Raw genomic sequence first — 19,659 nt, 5'->3', positions numbered from 1 at the left:
TGGGGCACACCTGCGCACACACATGTACACACAGACACACACTCACTCCAGAACCCGGCTCAGAGCGAACTGCAGTATAAAGGGACAGGGCTTATTACCATCCCGGGGGTCACCTACAGTCCTCCAAGATGTCTCAGCCCCCTGACGGCGCCCCCAAATCTCGAGGCATGACGGGCTCTCCTGGTTCGGGCTCTTCCCCAGCACCCCGTTATGTTGGGGTGCAGAGATACTGGTGACAAGGGGACGTTTTGTGGCACAGTGGCCCTGTCCCTAACTGTCCCTCACCTCGTCCTCCTCCCCGAGGTGGGGAAGGACAGAACTAGTTTGCACCCACCGCCCTCCCCACAGGGTTCCCCATCCCCACGCGGATGCTGTTTGTCCCCGAGCTTGCTCGGAAGCACGTCGGGGGTGGCTCATCTGTGCACTGAGTTCAGCACGATCTCAGCCTGCACCCTTCCCCCATGGCTCAGCCCCCGGCTCATCTCCACCGCCGGCCCCAAGCTGCACCCATAGGGCCACGGTTCCTTTAGGGTGACCTCCCGTGGGGCCCCACTGGACACCCCAGCAGCGCCCCCCCCCAGCAGAGAGGGCTAGTGGCAGCCGCCACATCCTCCTAAATTCCACTGCTTTGACGTTTTTCTCAAGAAACGCCCCCGGTTTGGGCACCGCAGGGCAAAGCCACAGGACGCAGATGGGGCTGGCGGGGTGGGGAGTGGGAAGATCCGTGTGCCGCCCCCCCAGCCCCAAGCCAGGCACTGCCACAGCTCAGCTTCATCCCCTTTATTCGCGCTCAGATTAGATGGTGACACCCTCTCCGTGGACCAGCACGACCTCGGCACTGGTCCCAGTGCAGGGGACTGGGGAGAGACATCAGGACAGCCCCAGGCTTCTCTCGCTGCAGGGCTGCCCCGTGACTCAGATTCCTCACCTGTAAAAGGTGTAGGGATCACAGGGGTAGCTGACCTGTTTGCCAGGCAGCTGGGGAGCCATGACAGAGGCAGATTGATGGGGGACCCCGAATGCCAAACCCTGCTACCCATTTTCATACCCACATTATCCCACGCCCCCCCCAAAAAAGTAAGGAAAGACTGGGATGTTCTCCTCCCAACCAGCAGCCCCACACTCCCTCCCCCCAATATGGAGCACCTCCAATTTATTTTCAGGGAAAATGCATCCCATGGAACATCCTTGTCTTGCTGCCACCCTCTTCCCAAGGCACCCACTCCTTGGCTGAGCCCTTGGAAGCAATAAATAATGCAGGGGGTCCCAGCAGTGGGGGGTGGCCAGAGAAGGGCGTGGGGTGCAGAGTCCAGCGGGGGTCCAAGACACCCCAGGGTCAGAGTGAGGCTGTCCCATTGGGGAGCTGGTCTGGGCTGTGGTCCTTGCGTGTGGGCAGGGGGGATGCAGGGGGCTCATCCTCTTCAGGGGACGGATCTATCTCGGTGTTGGAGGGTTCTCCTGAGCCATGATGGCCGTTCTCAGGGCTGTAGAAGAAGGAGAGGGTGCGGAAAGCAGGTGCCATGTGGTCCTTGATGCGCTCTAGGAGCTGGACGAAGGAGGGACGCTGGCGTGGGTTCTGCTGCCAGCACAGGCACATCAGCTCGTGGCTGCAGAGAGAGGGCACCTGCTGGGTTTGGGGAATTCCAGCCCCGGAGAGCCCTCCCAGCACTACAGAAACCAGGATTTCCCCTGCCAGCCTTTCCCACAACAGGGTGGGAGTGCGAGGAGGTGTCCCCCAGCACTCACAGTTTGTCAGGGCAGTTCTCAGGCCGCTCCAGGATGCCGTTGTCCATGACAAAGCGCAGGACCTGCTCGTTGGACATGCCCTGGTAGGGCTGCTCAGCCAGCGTGGCGATCTCCCACAGCACCACCCCGAAGGACCTGCCGGAGCACCGCTGCTCAGCCCGGGGATCCCCAAATCCCCCTGGCTCCACCCACCTCAGCACCTACCAGACGTCAGACTGCGTGTTGAAGATGCCGTCTTTGAGCGCCTCGGGGGACATCCAGCGCACGGGGAGCAGCCCCTTTCCCCCTTTCCGGTAATAATCCGTCTCATAGATATCCCGGGTCATGCCAAAATCTGGCAGAGGAGGAAGAGGAGGAGGAGGAGGAAGGTGTTAGCAGGCAGAGACACAGGGCTGGCACAGCCTGCCCGCTGCTGCCCACCCACCTCCAATCTTGACAGTGAAATCCTCGGACACCATGCAGTTACGGGCAGCCAGGTCCCGGTGCACAAACTTGTTGGCGCTGAGGTAGGCCATGCCATCGGCGATCTCCCCTGCCATCTGGATCATGTCCTTGAGTGATGGTGGTGGCAGCCCAGGGTTGTTCTGCACCGTGCACAGAGTCAGGGCTGGGGCAGGAACACACCAGGATGTCCCCTGGAACAGGGTGCGTGTTCCTTTTCCTGGCACCTGACCAGTTCCCTCACCTCAGCTTCAGGCCTGAGTGACCGCAGGTAGCTCTTCAGGTCCCCACGTGTCATCAGCTCCATGATGACCAAAGCTGGCTGGCCCTGGGATACAACGCCGAGCAGACGGACCTGCAGGGACAAAGAGGGCTGGAATGTTGAGTGGCCAGACCCCCATGTCCCCTCCCTCCCCCTCCACTGCCCACCTACCACATGGTGGCACTTGAAGGCTTTCATGACAGAGGCCTCGTTGAGGAATTCTATGCGCTCCCGCATGGTGGCCAATTCGTTGACCGTCTTCAGGGCCACCTTGGTCTCTTCTCCCTCCGTGACCAGCCCCAGTGCCACCCCTTCATACACCATCCCAAAGGAGCCCTGTCCCAGCTCCCGGATCACTGTGATCTTCTCCCGGGACACCTCCCACTCATCAGGCATGTACACTGTGGGTGAGTGGGGATATCACCCCATCCCCATCACTGTAACCAACCCCATCTGCATGCCCATCCTCATCTTTATCCCATCCCCATCCTCATCTCCATGTTGTCACCATCCTAGTTGCTGTCTCCATCCCCATCTCCATCCCATTCCCATCCTCACCTAGATCTTCATCCCGTTCTCATTCCTATCTCCATCCCATCACCATCTTCCTCCCTGTCCTCATCCCCCTGCCATTCCCATCTCCATCTCCATCTCCATCCCCATATTCATCCCCATCCCATCCCATCCCATCCCATCCCATCCCATCCCATCCCATCCCATCCCATCCCATCCCATCCCATCCCATCCCATCCCATCCCATCCCATCCCTGTCCCCTCCAGTGTGACCCCAGCAAAGGAAGGGCTCGGTGGCCCTTTGGGGTGGCCCCTGCCTGTCCCCATGTCCACACTTACTGTCCGAGGCGCTGAAGTACTCAGGGTTGACAGAGGCGTAGAGAGTCCCGCTGGGGTACCCGTTATTGTTCCTGTCAGGGGTGGGCAGCGCTCAGAGCTGCTGCCTCGCCCCAGCCCTTCCCAGCCCTGGATCGGCCAGACCCTGCCCCAGTCCAGCCCTGGGGGTGCAGGGGGGTCATTACCTCTTCTTGTTGTAGAAGAAGACAAAGACAGCCAGGCAGGAGATGAGCACCATAAGCACCACAGGTGTGACAGTGAGCAGGACGTAGAAGCTGCTGGATTCTTCCTCAGCTGCCAGGAGCAGGAGGTCATGGATCAGGTTCTGGGCACTCATCCCACCTCACTTGGGACACCTGTCCCACCACTGGGCCAGAGAGGGGGAGCCTCCAGCACCCCAGACCAGCAGCACCCTCTGATCCCTGTGTGCCCCTGTCCCAGAGCATCCCTCAATCCTCCAGATCCACCAGTCTATCAGCAGACACTTTAGTCCCAGTGTCCCACTCCAGCAGCATCCCCCAACCCCCCCAACTCCTCAATCCAGCAGGATCCTTGGATGAAGGATGGGAGGAAGACCGGCCTGGCTGAACAGAGGTCTTTGGCTGGAGCTCAGAGAGAAAGGAGAGGTTCTCACTTTCGAAAGAGGGGGTGGGAAGTTCAGGAGGATCTGAGGGAGCTCAGGACAAGCATGAAAATTAGAAGGGCCAAAACCCAACTAGAACTGGGTCTGCCATAAGGGACAATAAAAAGTGTTTCTATAAATCCATCACTACCCAAGGGAGAGCTAAGAAGAAAATGAGTGTTGGGCACCACTCAGGGACCTAAAATCCTGGGGTCAGTTTTGGACCCCTCATGACAAGAAAGTCGTTAAAGGGCTGGAATGTGACCAAAGAAGGGAACAGAGTTGGGGAAGGGTCTGGAGCCCCAGGAACACCTGAGGGAGGTGGGAGGGCCCATCCTGCAGAAAAGGAGGCTCAGGGGGGACCTTCTGGCTCTGCACAACTCCCTGACAGGAGGGGGCAGCCAGGTGGAGGTCAGCCTGCACTAGGGCAGGTTTAGATTGGTTATTGGGGAAAACTGGAAAGCATTGGAGCAGGCTGCCCAGGGCACTGATGAAGTCTCTGTCCCTGAGGGGATTTAAAAAATGTGAGGATGTGGCACTTGGGGACATCAATCAGTTATAACCTTGGCAGTGCTGAGAGAACCATTGGACTCACTGGTCTTGGAGGCCTTTTCCAACCCAAATGATTCTGTGATTCTGTGATGCTCCAGTGTCTGATGCCAGGATCATCCCTCAATCTCTCAGCTTCCCAGACCAGCAACAACTCCCATCTTCAGTAGCCCCAGCAGCATCCCCTGACCCCACATGTCCCATCCCAGCAGCACAGCCCAATTCCCCAGTGCCCTGATCCAGCAGCACCCTCTGAGCCCCAGCTCCCCAACACCACAGCCACCCCCCTCCCTGCCCACCAAGGTTCCTGTTGATGTCCCCCTGCCCCCCCACAGGTACCTGGCCCCATGATGTAAAACTTGATGAGACCCGTCCACGAGCCGTTGCCAGCCAGTGAGGTGGCCCGGACCTTGGCTGAGTAGTTCCCTGGCTGGAGCAGAGCCAAGTGGACACCCCCATACTTGGAGTAGCGGTGGCGTGAAACACAGACAACAGTAGTGACCTCCTGGAGGGGACAATGTGGGGGTGGCAAAGGGGCTTCATGATCCCCAGCCATGTGTAAGCCTTGGGAGAGAGATGAGATGATGGGATGGGATGGGATGGGATGGGATGGGATGGGATGGGATGGGATGGGATGGGAGATGGAATGGCATGGCATGGCATGGCATGGCATGGCATGGCATGGGTGCCATGCCCCTGTAACCAGACCTGGCAGGGCTGGGCAGGGGATGCCACAGGGTTTCTCACCTCACTCTCCCGGCTGTACTTAATCTCATACTTGAGGATGAGCCCGTTGGGGTTCCTGGGCTCTTCCCAGCGCAGCAGGACACTGTTCTTGCCAGCCGGCTCCCACGTGACATTGCCCGGAATGTTGTCAGCTTGCACTGGAGGGAGGCACAGAGGGAGTCATCTCCTGGGAGCATCACCCAACCTGCTGCCAATCGCCCATCTCAACAACATCCCAGTGCATCCCAGTACAGCCAGGGTGGGGTTTGGAGGGGAGGAGGCTGGGAACGCACGCTCGGGCATGGTCCTGGCGAAGACGAAGGTGGCAGCGCTGCAGCCCACGGTGTGCGCGGCGTGGTTGCAGGCGTGGATGTCAATGCGGTACTCGGTGAAGTGGCGCAGCCGTGACAGCACCGCCCGGTCACGTACCACCTTGTCCTCGAAGATCTGGAAGTCAGGCTTGGGCTCGCCTCCGGGGTGGCTTGGGGCCAGCGGCTCCGCTGAGGAGGTGTTGGCTGGGGATGTGACAGCCACCACATCCCTACGCTGCTTTAGGGACCTGCAGGACACGGAGAAAGGAAGTGGTGGGGAGTCAAGGCCTCGGGATTGCACCCCAAAATTGATCAAGGGAGGGGAGATCCCCCAGGCTAGTGTGGTCCCAGCTCACCTCTGTGGGTTCTTATTAATGGACGTCACCTTCCAGGGTGGTCTGAGACAGTGAGAAATCAGTTAAAGGGTCTGCCAGGAGGAGACAATGGACCCCCCCACCCAGGCAGACCCACGCACCCAGCTTGAGGGAGCCCCCCAAAGCAGGGACCCCCCCAGATGGCACCTGGGGATGGTGATGGAATTGTGGAGGAAGTTCTCAAACTTCTTCTGGAAGGATTCGGCTTCACCCTCCATGCGGAGCTGCCCGTCAGTGGGGCGGCAGGGGCAGCACCTCTCCTCTGCATCCTGCTCCCCCTCAGGACCATCCCCAAACCCGAAGCGTGTGTCTGCACTGCTGGTGGGCAGCTTCAGGCCTGTGGGCAGCAACGGGCAGGGCTGGCAGAGCCTGGCTCAGTGGTACAATCCCCATTCCACTGGTGTCCTCAGCTGCTGTGCTGCCCCTGCCCTGCCTGGCCTCACCTTTGTGGCAGTAGTCGTTGATGTAGAGCTCCATGTCCTCGGCCAGCTGCTGCCACAGCACCAGGTAGTAGATGATGTTGCCATTGCGTTGTGTTGGCGGCTTCCAACGCACCACAATGTGGGAAGAAGAGTTGGACATGGAGATGACATCCCGGGGCACTGTCGGGGCTGGGATGACACATGGTGGTCAGTCTTTTCTGGGGGCTCCACCATGGGCATCCCCAGCCACCCACCAGCCCCTTACCTGCCGGCATGGTGCGGATGTAAACCACCTCGCTCTGTGCCCCATAGTTACGTCCTTCCTCGGCCGTGGTGAGGGTGATGGCACGCACGAAGATGGCATATTGGGTCCAGGGACGGAGGTTGAGCAGTGTCACCCCTGGCTCCTGCTCGCTGCTCAGGGGCAGATCCACGTCCAGCACATTCCAGCTCTGAGCCCCACAGGCATCCTGTCCCACATACTCTGACACATTCTGGAAGGGTCTGTCACACAAACACACACCAGACATCAGGGAGGGTCCAGAGATCGCTGGGTGTCCAGCAGGAGCAAAGGACCTCACAGACTAGGATTCCCATGCTCTCCACAACAAGGACAAGAGGGCGACAAGGACCACTTACGACTCCTTGTAGTAGACAATGAAACTGAGGAGGTCCCGGTACTCGGGGGGCCGGTACCGCTCCCACTTGAGGAAGATGCGATCGGACTCTGTGACGTTGGAGATGAAGCGCAGGGTCTGGGTCTTACCTGTGGGATGAAGGCAGGGCTCAGGCAGAGGCTCGTGGCACTGCTGGTTGTCGCCATCCCTGTACTCACAGGACGCCCGGTCCCCATTGGTACGGGGGTTGATCTCTGCCTTGTTCTGCCGCCCTTTGGTGCCTGTCACCTCCTCCATGCGATAGATCTCGGCCAGGCACAGCTTGGGATTGAATGCAAAGTACATCTTGCCCACGGGGATGGAGAGGATGTGTTGGCTCCAATCCCAGAGCTGCTGCAGGTTCTGGTTGTCCAGGACATACAGGGTGTAATTCCTGGAGAGGAGATGTGGATAGAGGCAGTGGGCAAGGGTACCTTCAGAGCCACATGTCCCCCCCAAACCCATACCATCCTCACCCATCCACCATGGAGTCACCACGGATCAGTTTGAGGTTCTTGAAGAAGGACAAGGAGACGAGGGCGAAGGAGTGTTTGATCTTCAGGAAGCCCGTGATGGTCTCAATGAGCCCCAGGCTGCTCTGCAGCTCCGAGGCCAGGTTATCTGGGAATTATACACTGCATGAGCTCAGGGAGAGGGGCACCTCCCAATTAATTCACTCTGCAAGGGAAAAGACCCCCTTCCTCCACCCCCTGCAGCAGCCCTCCCACCCGGGGTCAGTTTGGCGGGGCCAGGTCTGGCACTCACAGCCCCGTCGGATGTTGAGAATGAGGTTCCCCTCGATGAGGGTGCAGCCCCCCAGCTCCTGTGCTGCCCGCATCGAATCAATGGTCTTGGTGCCCACCTTGCACTCCTTGGGACAGAGCCCCTCGCATTTGTGGCAGAACATGCTGTGGGCAGGGAGACAGGAGCTGGATGTGAGCCTGCCACTGTGCCACCACCGTGCGTGTGCTGGGGCACTGGGGACACCCCCACCTGCTCTCACTTCTGGTGTACCCCGAGGGACACTCAGACAGGCACTGCCGCTGGTGGATGACGAACTTGGAGGCGTCGCGGGGGTTGTCAGAGACCTTGCGGAGGCTGGCGCAGTACTCGGCGGTGACGCAGCGCCAGCCCTCGTACTCGTAGGTGCGGGGTGGGCACGAGGGCAGGCAGTGCCCGTTGAAGTGGAAGTGGCGGCAGGCGACACAGGCCCGTCTGTCGTGGGGGCGGCCGCAGCCCCCCAGGCACTCGGCATGGCAGCACTCGCCCGCTGCTGTGCACGCCGAGCCCGTACCACACGGGCACACTGAGAGGGGAGACACAGCACGTGGGAGGGAGCGACGGGCACAGACCCCAGCCTCGGGCAGCATAGCTGGGATTGGGGTCAGGTGTACACGGGGGAGAGGAGAGAGGTGGGAAGGGCTCGGGGGGCTGCTGACATCCTCCAGGGCTGGGGGAAAAACAGGAGTGAGGGGTGGGATGGAGAGACAGATGGAGTGATGCAGGGATGGAGGATATAGTGGAATGAAGGGATGCAGGGTGGGAGGAATATGGGAATGGATGCAGTGATGGAGGGATGCAGGGATGGAGAGAGGGATGGATGATGGGATGAAGGGACAGAAGGAGAGATGCTGGGATGTGGGGATACAAGAATGGCAGGAGAAAGGGAAGGATACAGGTATGCAGGGAGGCATACAGGGAGGCAGGGTTGGATTGACGAAGGAGTGGATGAAGTCATGGCAGCACCGATGGAGGGGTGCACAAAGGGATGGAGGAATGCATGGATAGCCATGTGATGAGTGGCTGGCTGGGCAGGTGGGTTGATGGGTGGCTGAGTGAGCAGCTGGATTGGTGGATGAGGGACTGCATGGAGGGACAGCAGGACAGGCTCAGCCCATGCTGAACCCCATCTGCCCAGTGCAGCCAGGCCAGGGCCACAGACGAGGTTGCAGCCTCGATAAGGATCTGTGTTTATAGTACATATTTCATTACCAGGTCTCCTGTTTACAGCAAACGAGCTCAGGAGGGGCCTGTATTTACCTCGCCGCTGGGAAAACACAGCAGCCGGGAGCTGGCCTCTCCTCGGAGGATGATACAGCACAGATCTGGTTACCCCACCATGCTGCAAGAACAGCACACTCCCAGCAGCACGGGAGCCACCGCCACACGCTGGATCCACCATAACCACGTGGCTCCACCAGCCTCCTCCAGTGCCCTCCCAGTTTGCCCCACAGTGCAAACCAGCACCATCCCAGAAAAGCAACTGGCACAACTGGGCCCTGTGCCACCGGCACCCACCTTTCTGGCAGTAGCTGGAGGTCCAGCAGCGATAATCCAGCTGTCCATTGACGCTGGTCTGCACACACGGCTTCTCCACATCCAGGATGCCCGGGCAGACGTCGGCACACTCTTCAGCCAACTTATTGCCAACGATGTAGGTGCTGTCCCCAGTGTCGGGCAGCAGCAGCCCCCAGTCGATGGTGGAGAGGTGGCAGAGCTCCTGGTTGCGCTCAATGCGCACCGAACCGCGAAGGATGTGGCCCAGGCTGTGCAGCCCCACGTCCCGCAGGTGTGGCATCTCGAAGATGACCAAGGCGTAGCTGAAGAAGAGGTTGGTGCCGCGGATGACGGAGAGGTTGGGGAAGAGATCCCGCAGGCTCTCCAGCCCATAGACACGGAAAAGGAGCAGGTACTCCGTGATCATAAGCAGGCGAGGGAAGCTGAGCCCCCGAAAGTCCTCGGCGCCCGTGGTGAACATCAGCAGGATCTGCAGGTTGCCTTCGATGATGGAGCAGTTTTCCAGCTTCCGGAGCTGGGAGACGTCATTGCGGATGTCCATGCTGCCGCAGACTGGGGTGGCGAAAGGGGAACCCCATGGGCAGCAGGGACGGGGCAGCTGACCCCCACCCCCACCCAGGGATCCCCCAGGAGGTGCTCGAAGGGGTTCAATATCCTGGTGCTGCCTGTCAAGCATGGCTGGAATTGGTTTGGGCAGCCAGGGAGACGCGAGTGGCTCTGACAGCAGCCAGCACACTGCGGCTCTCCAGGGCACAGCGTGTCCATCAGCACTGATGCTAACGAGGCCTGGCAGGCCGGGTGCCATGCCAGCCCCAGAACCATGTCCCAGCCCTGCTGTCTGCTCTGGGGGAAGCTGTCTGGGGGTGCAGATGGTTTTTCTCCTTCCCTGAGTTGTGGGGCAGCTGAGGGGGCTCATGGATCTCCCCACTTGTGGACACACAGTTATCCAGTGAGTGGCAGCAAGATCATCCCCATTAACTCCCCCTTGTGCCCAGACAGGTAATGAGGCACACAAGGCTACCACAGATGTCCACGTGGCACTGCCCCAACTCCACATTGGCTGTCTTGGGGCTTTTCCACCCAGAAATGGGAACCATGATACCCAGTACCTCCTGCTTCCCGATCCCAGCAGGGATGCAAGAGCTAGAACAAGCAAGAGCTTCCCACTGACAGCGTCCCCAGCCAAAAACCAGGTCCAGGTCCTGGAGGGGATTGGGTGCGTGGGTCACCCCTCGTCTGTCTGCTGCCAGCCTGGGCCAGCAGCTGATGGCCATGTCGTGACCTCGTGCCCGGTGGCGCTTTTCTCCTCTTGGTGTGACCCATGAACCGTGGGCAATGTGGCCCCACTGGGCACTGTGCCTCTGGCAGCTGCCTGTAACCCCTCACCCTAACACCACACCACACAGGTTCGGCCCCTCACTGGGAGCTCTGTCCCCTCCCCGTGAGGACAGGAGGGTCCCTCTATCCTCCTGCAGGACCGGCCATGGGTGCAGCACTGACCCCAAGTGTTACAGCCCCCACGGCCACCATCACCTCCCTGACCTTGCAAAGTCACCCTGTAAGGGGACAGGGTCCCCCATGCCCCTGGGAGGACAGACAGAGGACAGGGGTCCCAGGTGGGAGCAGGCACAGCGACGTGTGTCCCTTGGGCACCTCTCGGATACTTCATCCGCTTCCTCCATTTCTCCCATCCCCCAGCCCAACCCCTCGGTGTCTGGGTAAACTGAGGCAGGGGCGGCAGGGAGAGGGGAAGGCAGGACAAATGACAGACCCTCCTCGAACCCCCAGATGTCCCCTGTTGTGGCCATGAGACCCAGAACCCACAGCTGCCCCCTCCCCATCACGGCACCCCCTTCCCAACATTTCCAACCCCAGCAGCTGTGCGGGGAGCAGCACTCCCGACTCTTGTGACTATCTTCCACCATCCGGTGAGGCTGAGGGACCAATGCCCCCATATCTGGCCAAGCCTCCCAGTATGCTCCCCTCATCTCATCCCAATGGGAGGGTCCCACACTCTGCCCCTCCTGCCCATAAGGGGGGGCCTGCAGTATTGGGGGTACTGCCCTGGGGGCAAACTGAGACAGGGAACGCACAAAGATCTTCGCCTCAGGGTTTGTCTCTTGCAAACCCCCGGGCACAGGAATTATCAGACAGCCCCCACCCCAGAACTGTCTCCCCACCCCACTCCCGACCTCCCCCTCCCGAACACTTACTTTCGGAGGGAGCCCTCACGGGGGGCAGTGGGAGGTGGCCAAGGACCAGCAACATCACCCCCAGCCGCGGGGCACCCAGCGCCCTCGGCCCCATCCTCGAGCGGGACCCCCGGGGTCCCGTCCCGGCCCCACCTCGGGTTCTGCTGCTCCGTGTCGGGTCCCGCTCGCCGTGGCCGGGCAGTAGCCAGGGAACGCCGGGATAAGGGGGGGCCCCCACGGACCCTGCCCGGACCCTGCAGCCTCTTCACTTCTGTTTTCGGCTGCCGCACACAAAATATTTAGCCTGACAACTGTCAGGGCCAGGGCCAGGGCATGTTTGGGAAATAGAGAGGGGGAAAACAGGGCGGCCCCCCCGCGCCAGAGTGGGTGGGAAGGAAGTGCTGCCTCCTGCCTCAGTTTCCCCAGCCTGAGCAGGAGGATCCAAGTTGATCTGTCAGGGGTATGCCAGGAAAGCAGCCAGCGACTCATAGAGACCTCCCAGAGCAGTACAGAAGGGACAACTTAAGGGTCACTCTGCCTCTCAGGGTGAAATCTGGGTTGTCAGGAGCCCATGGCTTTGGGGTCCCCACAGAACAGCAGTCCTTGTGAAGGAAGAAGCTGCGGGCACTCAGCACCTGCCTGGCTGTGAAAAGCCATCCTTAAGGGGAAGGAGTAGCAGGAGAAGAGGATAGAGGAGGAGGTGACATTTATTTTTCCCATTAGGACAAAGCAAAGGGGAGGGTCCCAGCCCTGGGGCAGCAAAACCTGGTGGCAGGAGTGGGGTGCTAATGCCTCAGTGACCCTCCAACACCATGGGACTGGGAGCTCTGGGGCTGGACAGTGCCCCTGCCCCCTTGGATGGGGCGATGGGGGACCCCAAATGCTCCCTTCACAGGGGTCCTGTCTTTTTTTTGGAGGAGCTCAGGAGCAGCTGCTTCTCCGCCGGCGCAGCAGAGAGATGTGGGGGCTTCTCTCCTCCTCCTGGTCGCTCTCACAGCAGCGCTGGGGGCACAGGGGGGCTGCAGGGCAGGGACAGGACTTTCCCCGCGGAGAGAACCCCCCCCCCCCCCCCAGAGGAAAGGGCCGTGGACACAACCCTCACTGCACAGCTACTGCACAGCACCCCACCCTGTTCGGTGCCCCTGTCTCTGGCCAAGCCCCCCAGCACACTTCCCTCATCTTATCCCAGCAATGGGGGGTCCCATGCTCCTGCCCAAAAGAGGGGGCCTGCAGCACTGAGGGTACTGCCATGGGGAGAAACTGAGACAGATACCCCAAATCTCTTGTCCCCCCTTCCCAGCTCATGCTGGGTGGGATCTGGGGGCTCCTGGGGGCTCACCAGCTCCTCATCCTCCTTCCCAAGGTTGCAGAGCAGCCGCGTGCGGCACAGCCGGTTGCAGGCAGACACTGTGTTGTAGGAGAGCTGGGGGACAAGAAGGGAAGGGGTCTGAGGTGGGGGTCCCTCCCCAGCTCTACCCCCCCCCCCCCCCCCCCACACCACAGCACTACAACCATCTCTGAGATGAAGCCACCCTTGGCTGCAACCCAGCCTGAGCTCCCCAGGGGACTCAGGGGTGATGGGACCCCACAGAGTTCACCTTCCACTTCCTCAGGGCGTTGAACTTGCGGAAGTTTCTCATGTTGATGGAGGAACGGCTCCGGCTCAGCGCCTGCTTCCTGCTCAGGGGCTGTAGGGGGCAAGAACACATCACTGTCACCGTGTCCCCACCCTGCTGCCAGGGGGTCCAGCAGCCATCCCCTGCCAGTGCCTCTCACCTTGATCCAGGGGTGGACCAGGCACTCGGCTGCCGTCATGCGGTGCCTGCGGCACAAAGGGATGCACTGGGGTTGGGGTCCTGGCCCCACACATCCACCATGGAGATGGGGATAGTGGGGACAGAGAAGGGAACCAAATGGAAGTGGAAATGATGGTGATGGAGATGTGGATGAGATGAAGATGGAAATAGAGATGGGATGGAGGTAGGGATGGGTTGGAGATGGAGATAAGGATGGGATGGGGATGGGGATGGGGATGGGGATGGGGATGGAGATGGGGATGGACATGATGAAGATAGGGATGAGGAAGATAGGGATGGGGATGCTGGACATGGAGATAATAGAGGTGGAGGTGGGGGCAAAGATTGGAAGGGATGGGGCCTCACTGTGGCTCCTTCACCAGCAGCTGGCGGATGAAGTCCTTGGCCATCTCGGAGGTCTGGCTGAAGCAGCGCTCCTCAAACTCATAGGCACCAGCCACGACGTTGGAGAGGGTCTCAGCATCCGTCTCACCCTGGAAGGGGGAGAGGCCACTGAGCCTGTGGGGACACAACAGACCTACTGAATGCCAGGATAACACCAACTTGGCCACCCCAGCACCTGCAGAGTCCTTGTGCCTCAGTTTCCCCCAACCACAGGGAGCACTGCCCCATACTCACAGAATGTAGGTGATGACTCCGATGCTCCTGAAATGAGGAGATGGAGGTCACGTGCTGCCCTCCTTGGGCCCTCCCATGCCCTGTGGTACCCAGGGGTGTCCCTCCCCACCCACCAGCTCAGCCTGTTGCCCTCAGACCCTGACTCCTCACCACATATCAGTCGCGGGGCTCAGTGGTTCATAATTGATCACTTCAGGAGCTGGGGGCAAACACAGAGCCAGGATGGGACATTAGAGGGGCAATACCATCCTGCCACCTCCTTCCCTGCATGCCTGGAGGTCCCATCCCCGCCCACTGTTGTGGCCCCCCAGAGCAGCCCAGGTGCACCCCCAGAGCAGAGCAGTGCAGGGACCACCAGGGATGTGCCAGCCCTGTACCGATGTACTGGGGGGTCCCACAGAGGCTCTTGAAGGTGATGCCATCCTCCAGCTGCTGGGCCAGCCCAAAGTCAATGATCTTGATCCAGGGCTTGGGGACATCCTTCTCCTGCAGCATGATGTTCTCAGGCTGTGGGAACAGGGTCAGGCACAGCGGGATGAAAAAGGGGTGGCAGGGGTTACAGAAGCAGCCTGGGAATCTAAGAATGGGACCAGGGCTCTGGAGATGCCTGGCAGTCCTTGGATCCTCAGGGAGCGAGGATGGGGAGTCCCCATGGGCACCTTGAGGTCGAAGTGAGCAATGTGGCGAGCATGCAGATATTCCACCCCGTGCAGGATCTGCCTCAGGAACTCGATGGCCTCCTCCTCTGACAGCATCTCCTTCTCCGCAATGAAGTCAAAGAGTTCCCCACCACTGATCCTGCACAGGGTGGGGACAGGGGAGCTCAGCCACCTCCAGCACATGACACAGAAAGGGGGTCTCCCTCTCAGCACCCCACTCACAGCTCCAGGACGAGCACCATTTCAGCTCTGCTGGCAAAGAGGTCGTGGAGATGCATGATGTTGGGATGGTCAAGCTGGCGGAGGATGGCGACTTCCCGCTCCACCTGTGCTCGCTCCAGCCCCAGGCGGCTGCCCCAGCACCGCTGTGTCTTCACAAATTTGGCCGCGTAGAAGGAGCCAGTGCTGCGCTCGCGGCAGAGCCTCACCACGCCAAAGTGGCCACTGCAGCAAGAGCTGGGCTGGGGCATGGCTGGGCTGACCCGTCCCCGGGGAAGAACCCAGAAATCCAGGCACCCATAAGGGCTCTGGTGGAGCTGGGATCACTGTCTGTACCCCACTGAATCCATCTGGATCCCTGCCTGCAACCTGCTCACCTCTGGTGGGTCCCACTCACCTGCCCAGACTCCAGTCACCTACCTGGATTCCTGCTCACCTGCCCAGCTTCTCCAGCAGCTCATACACATCCTCCACATTGCCTGGGATTGGGCTGGCTGCCAGGCCCTCACTCCCTGCATCCTCCCTGGGCTCAGCCACATCCTGTGGAGCAGCACCAGGATTTAGCTCAGACCCTGCTCAGGGCTGTGCCAGTCCTGGGAGTGCAGGGACCCCATCCCCTGGAGCATCAGAACCCCCCAGCATATTTGAAGGGGAATTCCCCAGTGTCCAGTACTGCATCTGAGCTCAGGCCCTGCCCCATTCTTCCAGTTCAAACTAAATTCTTCAGCACATGGAAACTTGGAGACTTTGACCCCTTGAAAGGACCTGCAGGAGCTGCTCAGGGGGCTTGGAAATGGGGCAGGAGCAGGAAGAGAGGGGGTCACAGCAGCCTCTTTCTCCTTCACTGTGCTAGGAGTGCAAAATGCAGAGAAAACACAACATTTGGGTTTGTTGTTTTGGTTTTTTTTAAAGCAGATTAATAGTAGATGTAAGCACCACTGTGAGCTCAGCCACTCCCCCCTGGCAGTGACTCCCACACACACCCACAGCCGTGGCTCACCTGGGTGCTGTCAGGGGCACCCCTCGGCCCCTCCTCAGCTGGGACCCCTGCCTGGCCACCCTCAGCCATCCCTGCAAAGACAATCAGGCCCAGGGTGAGGGGGTGCACTGGGTCTGCACAGAAAGTCCTTGGAGCAGGGGGAGCAGGGGTGGCTTTTGTGAAAAGCTGCCAGGAGCCTCCCCCATGTCCAAGAGAGCCAGTGCCACTGGCTCTGGGATCGACCTGCTGCTGGCCAAGGCCAGTGGTGATGGAGGCAGTGCTTTGGGATAACAAAGTTAAGAAGGGAAAAAGGTGATTGCACAGAATCAGTTGTGGGGAGGGGAGGGGAGGGGAGGGGAGGGGAGAGGAGAGGAGAGGAGAGGAGAGGAGAGGAGAGGAGAGGAGAGGAGAGGAGAGGAGAGGAGAGGAGAGGAGAGGAGAGGAGAGGAGAGGAGAGGAGAGGAGAGGAGAGGAGAGGAGAGGAGAGGAGAGGAGAGGAGAGGAGAGGAGAGGAGAGGAGAGGAGAGGAGAGGGAGCAACAACCCTGCAGAGACCAAGGTCAGGGAGGAAGGAGAGGCATGAGTGCTCTGGGCACCAGAGTGGAGATTCCCCAGCAGCCCATGGGGGTCTCTGGGGAGCAGAGACCCCCCTGCAGCCCTGCAGGAGCCCCTGGCAGAGCAGAGGGTGCCCGAAGGGGCTGTGAGCTCATGGGAAGCCCCACTGGAGCATTCGGGACAGAGCTGCAGCCCACTGGAAGGACTCCTGCTGGAGAAGTCCATGGAGAAGGGTCTCCCGTGGAAGGCAGGGACACCACCTTGGCTGAGCAGTGGCAGAAACAACCTGTGCTGAACTGCCTGGGGCCCCATTCCCATCTCCCTGTGCTGCTGGAGGGAGGAGGGAGAGCCTGAAGAGGGAGGGATGGTGCAGAAGATGTTTCTAAGGTTTTACTTTTCATTATCCTGCTCTGATTTGATTAGTAATAAATGCAATTAATTTCCCTAAGTTGAGTCGGTTTTGGTCATGACATTAATGGGTGAGTGACCCCTTCCTGCCCTTTGTTCTATTCCTGTGCCCTGTCCAGGTGAGGAGGGCAGTGCCAGAGTGGCAGCTGGCACTCTACCCCCCAGAGGGGAGAGGGGTTTTGGAGGGGACAGGAACCTGCCTACATCTGACAGAGTCCTCCAGCTTGTTGCACTGAGGTGGGGACGTGTCTCATACTCGGCAGCTCCAAACCACAAACCTGCTTCTCTCAGCTCACTGAGAGCAGACCAACACCAGGACCCAACCGCCCAGTGCCTCAGTTTCCCCAGCTGTACAACAGGGTGATGCTCCAGACCAGGGACAGTGGGACCAGCAGCTCTGCAGGGATGCAGAGAATAGGGAATTTTGCTCTGAGTCCCAGTGTCGGGGCCATTTCAATGTCCCCAGTTCTATGTCCCCAGGAGTAGAAGGTTTCAGGGCTGGGAGGGGCTGTGAGGTCCAAGGCCACTAGGAAAGAGATGGGGATGGCAAAATTTGCCCTTCCCCAGGAAAAACCAGGGGCATTCTGGAGGGATTTGAGCCCCACAGGGACAGCCCCTGAGGACAGAGGTACATGGTGCTGGCTGGACTCAGCCCCACGGGGCTGTGCTGCATCACTGCCTGTGCCAAACAGGGGTTGGGACCCTTTCCATCCCCCCACCGGGGCCCTAAAGGACAGTCAATGGTCCCCAAGCCCAGTTTCCCTTTAGTCTATCCCACTCCCAGCCTAGTTGTGCCCCATTACCCTCCCCGAGCCTTCCTCCACATCCAGCAGTGCTTCTTCTTCCCCTCCAACCGGCCAGCACAGGGGACACTCACTGCTGTCCTCTGGCCCCCGGGTTGGCACTGCTGGCCCCTGGCACAGCGTGGAGCTGGGAACGTGCATGGGGGCGGCTGCAGCTGAAGCTGGGCCAAACATCCCCGGGCATGTGACACGTCCGTGGGGGGACAGCGTGTCTGTTTGTCCCCTGGGGACGGACACCAGCAGCTGATTCCCCCATGCCTTGCCAGACACCCCCCTTGCACTGTGCTGCTTTTAAAAAGAAGGAAACTGAGGCACGGGTGGCCTCGGGCTCTGGTGGAAACCGCTGGACTCCTGTGCAGAACTGGACCCACGGGAGCTGTGGGGGGCAGAGTGTCCTGTCCCACCATGTCCTGCAACCGCTCACCAGGAAAACCAGCCTGACCTTGGCACTGGCTGCCAGAAAATGAGCTCCCAGGTCAGCATCCAACTTCCAAAAAGCCCCGTTGGACCCCAAAACTCCCCAACCACGAGAGCCCCTGAGCCTGGCATATCATGGGGACCTGGGACCCCTTACCTCCAGCTCCAGCCTTCCTCCAGCACCCCTGGCAGCGCCAGGCTCTGCCTCACAGTCTCAGCATTCGCAGGAAGCAGGGGCAGGATCTGGCCACAGCACTTCAGGACAAGAAAAGCTCTTTGCGTTCTTCCTCCCGCGGGCTCTTGATAACACCCCCAGCTGAGAAGAGGAGACAAAAAAGGCCTTTTAGGAACAGTTCCTGGTGGTTCCAGCCTCAGCTCCTTGAAGAGTGGCTGAGACACAGCGGGATGAGCCGCTGGCAGACGATGTCCCTCTCACCGACGTTCCCCCTGCCGTGGTGCTGGTGAGGATTGCAAACAGGAAGCCTGGCTGACACCGCGAGGTGAAATGTGGAGGGTCTGGGGAGGAACAGGTTTCTTTAGGTGGAGGGAGCCAGGGCTGACACCACTCCACATGCCAAGGGCTGCTGGGGGGCACCGGGCACTGTCACCACCCCCGTGTGCAGCAAAGCCACTGCAGGGCACATCCATCCCTGTTCCCAGTGCGATGGAAGAGCCAGACCCAGCCCTAATCCCTGCCCTGATTCCCAATCCATGCAAGCCCTGGGACACAGCTGGGTTGGCACTGCTCTGGCCCTGGGTCCGACTGGAGCCTGGCACCAGCCGGGGCGAGTGGCAGGGGACGAGTGGCAGGGGACACGTGGCAGAGCTGCAGCATTGGCAGCTCGGCTGCTGCTCCCCACAGCAGCATTTGCAGCGCTCATGGCTGCAGAACAGCCCAGGAATGTGCCTGGCTCTGGCATCCAGAGTCTGAGGAAAGGGAATGGTTCTGGATTACACTCTGCCAGGACTGAATCCTGGCTCATGTTGTGAGCCTGTCCCCAGTGAGCTCTGCTGTCCCCACTGAGCTCTGCTGTCCCACCAAGCTCTGCTGTCCCCAATGAGCTCTGCTGTCCCCAATGGGCTCTGCTGTCCCACCAAGCTCTGCTGTCCCCAATGAGCTCTGCTGTCCCCAATGGGCTCTGCTGTCCCACCAAGCTCTGCTGTCCCCAATGAGCTCTGCTGTCCCCAATGGGCTCTGCTGTCCCACCAAGCTCTGCTGTCCCCAGTGAGCTCTGCTGTCCCCACTGAGCTCTGCTGTCCCACCAAGCTCTGCTGTCCCCAATGAGCTCTGCTGTCCCCAATGGGCTCTGCTGTCCCACCAAGCTCTGCTGTCCCCAATGAGCTCTGCTGTCCCCAATGGGCTCTGCTGTCCCACCAAGCTCTGCTGTCCCCAATGAGCTCTGCTGTCCCCAATGGGCTCTGCTGTCCCACCAAGCTCTGCTGTCCCCAGTGAGCTCTGCTGTCCCCACTGAGCTCTGCTGTCCCACCAAGCTCTGCTGTCCCCAGTGAGCTCTGCTGTCCCCACTGAGCTCTGCTGTCCCACCAAGCTCTGCTGTCCCCAATGAGCTCTGCTGTCCCCAATGGGCTCTGCTGTCCCACCAAGCTCTGCTGTCCCCAATGAGCTCTGCTGTCCCCAATGGGCTCTGCTGTCCCAAATGAACTCTGCCGTTCCCATGCCCAGTGGCGCCAGGTCGCAGGATGCAGACAGGAGGGACAAAGACACAAAGACAGGAGGGA

The 19,659-nt window shown here is 60.1% G+C and overlaps 2 protein-coding genes across 2 annotated transcripts; both read right to left on the bottom strand.

The window, feature by feature from the left end:
- Positions 1–795: 795 nt before the first annotated feature.
- On the bottom strand, positions 796–9,925 carry INSRR (insulin receptor related receptor). Its single transcript, XM_062511178.1, has 21 exons — positions 9,257–9,925; positions 7,952–8,264; positions 7,724–7,866; positions 7,435–7,579; positions 7,138–7,352; positions 6,942–7,068; positions 6,568–6,806; positions 6,324–6,491; positions 6,028–6,217; positions 5,863–5,904; positions 5,489–5,736; positions 5,217–5,353; positions 4,809–4,971; positions 3,484–3,592; positions 3,302–3,372; positions 2,621–2,850; positions 2,432–2,542; positions 2,171–2,330; positions 1,951–2,080; positions 1,747–1,881; positions 796–1,607 (listed from the first exon to the last, which is right to left on the bottom strand). The coding sequence occupies exons 1-21, from the start codon at positions 9,795–9,797 to the stop codon at positions 1,337–1,339; spliced, it is 3,888 nt and encodes a 1,295-aa protein (XP_062367162.1). The 5' UTR covers positions 9,798–9,925; the 3' UTR covers positions 796–1,336.
- A 2,212-nt stretch (positions 9,926–12,137) lies between these two features.
- LOC134055180 (death-associated protein kinase 2-like) lies at positions 12,138–18,107 on the bottom strand. The gene is made up of 13 exons (XM_062511328.1): positions 18,080–18,107; positions 15,762–15,832; positions 15,182–15,301; positions 14,765–14,986; positions 14,543–14,681; positions 14,261–14,390; positions 14,034–14,082; positions 13,884–13,910; positions 13,611–13,763; positions 13,225–13,270; positions 13,047–13,136; positions 12,788–12,871; positions 12,138–12,450 (listed from the first exon to the last, which is right to left on the bottom strand). The coding sequence occupies exons 3-13, from the start codon at positions 15,298–15,300 to the stop codon at positions 12,370–12,372; spliced, it is 1,140 nt and encodes a 379-aa protein (XP_062367312.1). The 5' UTR covers position 15,301; positions 15,762–15,832; positions 18,080–18,107; the 3' UTR covers positions 12,138–12,369.
- Positions 18,108–19,659: the final 1,552 nt, after the last annotated feature.

This window comes from Cinclus cinclus, chromosome 31, assembly GCF_963662255.1.
Source record: "Cinclus cinclus chromosome 31, bCinCin1.1, whole genome shotgun sequence".
NCBI lineage: Eukaryota > Metazoa > Chordata > Aves > Passeriformes > Cinclidae > Cinclus > Cinclus cinclus.
The sequence above is the reverse complement of the archived record's forward strand: the minus strand, read 5'-3'. Positions and strand labels throughout refer to the sequence as shown.

Coding starts and splice junctions, on each gene's coding strand:
- INSRR (XM_062511178.1), bottom strand. CDS start 9,797: ATGGACATCCGCAATGACGTCTCCCAGCTCCGGAAGCTGGAAAACTGC. Junction 8,265..9,256: donor CTCCAGCTACTGCCAGAAAG/GTGGGTGCCGGT, acceptor CTCCCCTCTCAG/TGTGCCCGTGTGGTACGGGC. Junction 6,492..6,567: donor CATCCGCACCATGCCGGCAG/GTAAGGGGCTGG, acceptor GTGTCATCCCAG/CCCCGACAGTGCCCCGGGAT.
- LOC134055180 (XM_062511328.1), bottom strand. CDS start 15,300: ATGTGGCTGAGCCCAGGGAGGATGCAGGGAGTGAGGGCCTGGCAGCCA. Junction 13,911..14,033: donor AGCCCCGCGACTGATATGTG/GTGAGGAGTCAG, acceptor TCCTCATTTCAG/GAGCATCGGAGTCATCACCT. Junction 13,271..13,610: donor CTGCTGGTGAAGGAGCCACA/GTGAGGCCCCAT, acceptor TTTGTGCCGCAG/GCACCGCATGACGGCAGCCG.